This window comes from Psammomys obesus, unplaced genomic scaffold, assembly GCF_907164565.1.
Source record: "Psammomys obesus unplaced genomic scaffold, mPsaObe1.curated_primary_1811, whole genome shotgun sequence".
In the NCBI taxonomy this organism is placed as follows: domain Eukaryota; kingdom Metazoa; phylum Chordata; class Mammalia; order Rodentia; family Muridae; genus Psammomys; species Psammomys obesus.
The window spans coordinates 3,299,590-3,306,592 of NW_026585643.1; the positions used below are offsets into that span (position 1 = coordinate 3,299,590).

Genomic DNA, 7,003 nt, shown 5'->3' on the forward strand with positions numbered 1-7,003 from the left:
GATCTAATTGAAGATCATTAGCAACCCTTTGAGATGTATCTTCACAAGCCACCAAAATCTTTTTTATAATAAGAGAAAACAAAAAGTAATTCAGAAGTAGACAAAACAAACAGAAGTGTTGGGGGTTGGTCTTATGCTTATATTTTGATGCTAATTACTGGCCCTCAAGACCTGAATAAACCTGTCCTTGTTGTGTAAACCTGCCTAAAACATTATTCCTGATTAGTTGATTAAAAGGTCTAAAACCTAGGCAGGGCAGAATGGGGTAGGTGTGGCTAAAGTTACCCGGCTTTCAGGACAGGAGAATCACAGGAAACAGACTGAGAAGAAGAGAGGAGGAAGGAGGATGCCATGATGGGTTAATTTGGAGAAGGAATCACTTGGCCAGGAGGAAGGACTCCAATAATGGTGTGGAAAGGCCCAGATGAAAAGTAAAAGCAAATATTCATAAGATTATGGATGAAAGACAGCCCAGATGAGGATGGTTAAAGAGGATGGCATCAGATGGGGGCTGAGAGGCAGATGGTGAGGTTATTGAGATAGCATAGGTGGAAATATCTGCCCAGCCCAAGGTAAATAAGGCAATTATAAAACCTAACAGGTGTCTGTGTCTTACTGTGATAGAAGGTTGAATAATACTGCCATAATAATTATAGGGCTAATAATAAATTGTTATTATTTATACATTGTTTTTATTTATAACAACACAGAAGGAAAGAGCCCGAAAAGGCACAAGAATCACAGACCCATTTGTTTGAATACCGGAATCCCATATGTGAGAGTTTGGTGGCTTCTGGTTTCCTCCCACAGCAGACACAAACAAATACAGAGACCCACAGCCAGACATACAGAGTTAGAGACCTCAGGACACTCAGCCCTCGACAGGATGTTTCCATCAAATCTCTCCCCTCAAGGCAGAACCTTGCAGAAGAAGGGCCAGAAAGGGTGTAAGAGCTAGAGGAGATGAAGGATACCAAGAAATCAACATGATTAAAGCTCATGTGAACTCACAGACACTGAGGGATGAACAGGGCCTGCACGGGTCTGCACCAGGTCTTCTGTCTCTATATCATGGCTTCCAGTTCCTGCTTTTATGGGGGTTGGTTCTATTTGACCTTATTTCTTTATATCTCTGCTGGATAGTGCTGCAGGACAAACCCAAGACCCACCCACTCCCTACACCAGGCGATTGCTGTACCTGTTACTCAGCTGCATCTCCAATATAACGCGTACTGCTTTTGTTGCTTTAATTTACTTTATTTAAGCCACAGTCTCACTTTTTGCTGGAGCCTTCTGAGTGTTGGGATTAAGGGGGTGTGCTACAATGGCCCCACTTAACAATATCTTCTGTACATCTTTATTTTTTAGTATTATGTTTTGTGTATGTGGGTGTTTTGTCTTTCTGTGTGTATGTGCAGCAGGAGTGTGAAGTATCTGAGGAAGCCGGAAGAGAGCATGGGACCCCCTAGACGCAGTGTTACAGGCGGTTGGCTGTGAGCTGTCATTTGGGTGCTGGAAATTGAACCTCGGGCCTTCTGGAAGAGCATCCAGTGCTCATAATCACTGGGCCATCCAATCCTCCAGCCCTCTTCAATTTCTTTAATGCAGATGCTAGAACATTCAGGCGCCCACTGTGGCCTGCAACTGAAGCACAATGATCATGGTCACCTCAACACCACGGCTGCAGAGTCCCTCTGCTGCCTGTTCCCTCTGCTTTGCCATCCCCAGTGCCACACAACTAATTAGCTCCCTGTCCTTAGAGTTTTACCACTCTCCGTCTTTATCTGGACTTCAAGACACCTGAAATCCATATGACAAGAGCCCAGAGTAGAAAAAATACAAGGTCCTTCCCATTTTGATGCATTTCAAAGCTTCAAATTTCCCAAATCTAGCACAAAAGCTACCACGGGACACAGCAGTGAAGCATCAAGGAAGCGTTCGGGAGCAAAGTTGGTCCTCTGGTTGTTCTGTCATTAACGCCAGCCAGCTTTGAATAAGTCCACTCTGGGTCCATTTATTCATTGTTTATTCTTTCTCAAGACTTATCTTGCTATGTAGCCATGGATGACCTCACATTTACAGCAATCCTTCTGCCTCAGCCTCCTGGGTGCTAGGATTACAGGCATCACAGGCCTGACTCTTGCTACTTCTAAAATCGTCCGTCTACAGGTACCTTTTTATGAGAGCAAGCTGAAGTAAAGTTGCTGCTAACTTCTTGATGTAAGTGAGCTACATAAAGCTGGCCATTACTAAATGTTTCCAAGGAAGGGCCCATTAGCTCTGTTGCTGACTCAAGGCGACTAGTGTGTATAGTTAGGGTTGGTTCTCTGTGTGCGGAAAAACTAACGGAGAGACTTTTCGGGAAGTACTTAGGGCAGCACCTTGAAGGAAATATCTGTCTCAAAAAGTTTCTCACATTAAAAAAATACAGCTTAAGAGCTCCCTCCCCTAACTGAGGATCTATTGACAGTTGATGGCTTCCGGGGAAAGGAGAAAGGTGTGGCCTCTAGGCAGCACAAATAAAAATTTTTTTAATTAAAAAAAAAAAAAAAAAAGACACAACATTGGGAGGGAATGGGAAAGTGGGTATAGAAGGTGAATATGATCAAAATACATCTTATGAAATTCTCAGATAATTCATAAAAATATTATAATAAAATTACAATTTCCCCAGAGTACAATTCTGTTTTATATCAACTTGTTTTATATCAACAAGTTTTATATCAACTTGGCCTAAGCTGGAGTGGCCAGAGAGGAGGGAGTCTTAATTGAGAAAATGCCTCCATAACTGCAGGGAAACCTCTAGGGCATTTTCTTAATTAGTGATTGATGGGGGAGGGCTCAGCCCATTTCGGGTGGTGCCATCTCTGGGCTGGTGGTCCTGGGTTCTATAAGAAGCAGGCTGAGCAAGCCATAGGGAGCAAGCCAGTAAGCAGCACCCCTCCATGGCCTCAGCATCAGCTCCTGCCTCCAGGTTTCTGCCTTGTTTGAGTTCCTGTAGTGACTTTCCTTTGTGATGGACTGTCACCTGGAAATGTCAGCGGAATAAACTCTTTCCTCCCCAAACTGTCTTAGTTGTGGTGTTTTGTGCAGCAATAGAAACTCTACCAAGACAAATATCAAACAACGTCCTCCAAGGCTTCATACCTGTGGGGCTTGGGGATCTCAGTAAGAAATGGGTCTACAGACATCTTAACATGAAAATGTGGGCAACACAGTATCAGCACACAAGGGAAGTTTCCAGAAGCCAAATTTATCTTAGAGAAGACCATCCCTGAGCTGAGTGCTAACCACTATGTCTGGTAAGAGAAGAAGCAGGTCCAGCAGCAGGCAGCACAGTGCCTACTTCTCAGCCCTGCCCTGAGCACCCACAATTCCCCCCCCCCCACAGGTTTGTCCTAAACAAGCTCAGGTCTAGAATAGGTTTACCAGCACAGAACCGCGTGTAAATGGAGGCCGGGAGGAGGCTGGGATGTAGAGGCACTGGCCATGCAGACCCAGCACCCTAATCTGAGTTTCATGCCCAGACCCCACCTAAAGGTGTGGAGAAAACCAACTCCACAAAGCTGTCTCCTGACCTCCACTCACGCTGTGACACGCTGTATCTTTTAAACTTCTCTAATGTATTTACAGTAAATAGACCCAGGCAGGTCTATTTCGAAGTTGTTCTTGTTTTTGTCTGAGATCCTTGTCCAGGTTGGCCTGGAACTTGAGATCCTCATGTTTCCACCTCCCAAGGATTACAGGTGTGCAGGTGCGAAGCCTTGCCAAGCTCTTCACCCAGGTTTTACGGAATTGATTTACATTCTGGGCACCATCTGTTAAATGGGTGTTCCCTTGAGTCACCAGTGGGGCCTTGAAAGTCAGAGATGGTGAACGATAGAGAAGTCAGAAAAAAGTTAACACCCATGAGATAGATGGTAGAAGACGGGTAATAGCTATAATATAGATAGGTAGATGATTGACTGATAACTGGATAGGCAGAGGAGAAAGAAAGTTGGGGATGGGGGAGGGGAGTAAGCAAAAGACAGAACTTTCACAATGGCCACAGGTCCTAGCCCCTTCTAGCTCCCTGTCCTTGAGCTCAGAAATAACCAACTGCTGAGTAGCTCCTTTTTGGGAGACTGTGAACCACCCACAGCCAGACAACTGCAGAATCAAGTCAAATCCCACTTGGCACCTGTTAGGTGCAGGCAGAGAGCTACTTAACTCCCGACAGATCTGCAAAAACCTAGGCATCGGCCAACGCCTGCAGCTCTCACAGAAGGCGAGGCAGCACAATTCACCACGGGGGCAAAGTGCACAATTTGCTATTCCTTGACCATTCAACCACTGGCACCCCCCGCCCCAAAGGACAAAGGTACAGTAAATTCCACAGTTCTGTGAGAGAGGAAATGGCCACGGACATTCTGACACCTTGCTCCAAAGGGTTCTAAAGGGGAGAACCCTGAGCTTGGGATTGGTCTGCAGGCAGGTCAACAGGTGGCCAAAAGTATAAACAGGCACACAAAGACACTCCTCTAATAGCTGCCAACCGATATGAGCTGCTATGTGCTGCTACATATGGATAGAAGCATGAGAACAGAAATCAGTGCAGATGAACTTCGGCTGTTAAAGTGACACACACACACACACACACACAGACACACACACACACACACACGTGAAGAAAGCCCTGGTCCTGACCGACAAGGGTTCTGCCAGCCTAGCCCAGTGATACAGATGAACGAAACTCCTTGGCAGCCCAGGCCAATCTCCAACTATCATCTTGGGTAAATCTCTTGTCTGCATTCTTAATAAGAAGAAGGGCACTGTTTCCAAGCTGGGCATAGTGGCACACACCAGCAATCTCAGTAACTGGGAGGTAGAAGCAGGAGGATCAGGAGTTCAAGGATAGCCTCAGCTACCTGGAGACTCGGAGGCCAGCCTGAACTACGTGAGGTCTCTTAAAAACTTTAGAGCACACTTTTCCAGGACCACCGCTGGTATTCGGTTAGTACTTGACGCCAGGCACCTCTAGCAGTCTGCACCACTAGGTGGTAACCTCCCGGTGACCCGGTGACCCGCAACGACTTAAGGCACGCATCAGCTCTGCTCACGGCTCCGGAGCGCACGAAGCGCCTGGAGGAGCGAGGTCCAGCCTGATGCCCACCCGAGGCACTCACGGAAGCCCGCGCGAGGCCCCGCGTTCCGGACGCTGCCAGGGCGCCAGCCGTTGCAGCACGGCACCGCCGAGACCTTTACCTGCCTACGATCACCACCCCGCCCGCTGCAGGAGACGCCATGGCAGATCCGGGCCTGGCAGCACAGCCGCGCTAGCGGAGGGAGCCAGCAGAGCAGACAACGCGCGGGGCAAGGCCCGCCGCCGGGGTGGGCGTGCCCGAGCTCGTAGGGCCTCGCCCATTGGCTGTCGAGCTCCTGGGCGTGGCCAAGGCGCAAAAGGGGCGGAGCCCGCGGAGCTGGCACCGGGAACGTGGGAACGTGGGTGAAAACGGGGAGGACTGGCCACTTCGGAGCTGAGCAATTTTTACTTTTCAGTTTCTAACAGAAACCTGTTAAACCAGCGTCCCTAGGAGCGGTTACTGCCAATTTGTCCCAAAGCTCTACCCCAGAGACACTTTCAAGAAAATGTCCCTTTAACGACGTTAGCTCCAGTTTGTCTCTCTGTCTACATTCTACTCTACACTGGAGGACCCAGGTCTGGTGAGGTGCCTGCCGCCTGGCTTCGCTGATGTGAGCTGAGGCCCGGGCTCTTAAGGACAGCAACTAACGGAAACTCCGGATGTGTCACGCTGAGAAACGGAAGGACGACGCGACGCGTTTGAATTCCTTGTAGCATGCCATGGCCACTGTGTGCCTTACTTCCTCCTTCCAGAGGCGTCCAGTGCTATGTGTGTTAAGAAAAAAAAGAAAAGGCAAGCGGGGAGTGGTGGCTTGCGCCGGCTTCTCCCAGAACCCAGGCCCGGCCCACCCTGCCTATATTTAGGGATAGCAAGACACTGTTGCAAAAATGAAAAGTCTACTGCCCTGACTTCTGGCTCTTATAGTTAAAACCAGAACACAGTGACACTGACAGTTTCCGGAGAATAGACACTTGCCTTATTACCACCCCCTTGTCAGGAATATGGAGATAGTAGAGGTTAGGTTTTTAAACAATTTCACAAATTATCAATAAACATTTGAAGATACTGAGCCTCGTTAAAATGAGATGAAAAGTGGCACAAGGAAAACCCGTTTCACCCATCAAACGAGCCCTTCTCTGCAAGGGACTCTTGCAGATTGCACTGCCTGGTTTTATGTCAACTTGGCACAAGCTAGAGTCATCGTAGAGGAAGGCGTTTCAGTTGAGGAGTGCCTCCATGAGATCCAGCTGTAAGGTATTTTCTCAATGCGGGAGGGCCCAGCCCATTTTAGGTGGTGCCATCCCTGGACTGGTCATCCTTGGTTCTCTAAGAAAGCAGGCTGAGCAAGCCGTATTGAACAAACCAGGAACTAGCAACAGTTCCTGCCTCTGCAACAGCTCCTGCCTTCAGGTTCCTGCCCTGTTTGAGTTCCTGCCCTGACTTCCTTTGGTGATGACCAGCAATGTGAAAATGTAAGCTGAATAAACCCTTTCCTTCCCAACTTGCTTTTTGGTCATGTGTTTTGTTGCAGCAATAGAAACCCTGACTAAGACACAGACATCCAACTTTTTTTTATACAACCTAAGGCAGCTTTAAACTGCCTCTTCTTTTCTGGAGGTGAGGGTAAAAATAACTAAGGTAATGCCATTTTGTCCTAACTGTTTTGTGTCTGCCTAGACACTCCTCAGTCTTCAACACCCACCCCCCAAAGTACCATATCTGCTTTTTTTTTCTTTTGTCCTTAATCCTAACCATGATCTGGGCATATTAACTAAAATAATGTTTGCACAAGCTAAAACTAAAATAACTAAGAGGAAGTATATATATATATATATATATATATATATATATATATATATATATATATATATATATATATA

The 7,003-nt window shown here is 47.1% G+C and overlaps 1 protein-coding gene across 1 annotated transcript in view; it reads right to left on the reverse strand.

Moving 5' to 3' along the window:
• Cryl1 (crystallin lambda 1) overlaps window positions 1-5,353 on the reverse strand; it is a 111,483-nt gene extending 106,130 nt beyond the window's left edge. Inside the window, exon 1 of the mRNA XM_055616822.1 lies at window positions 5,245-5,353. Coding sequence (XP_055472797.1) covers window positions 5,245-5,285 — 41 coding nt within the window. The 5' untranslated portion in view covers window positions 5,286-5,353. The remainder of the gene's footprint in view (window positions 1-5,244) is intronic.
• Window positions 5,354-7,003: the final 1,650 nt, after the last annotated feature.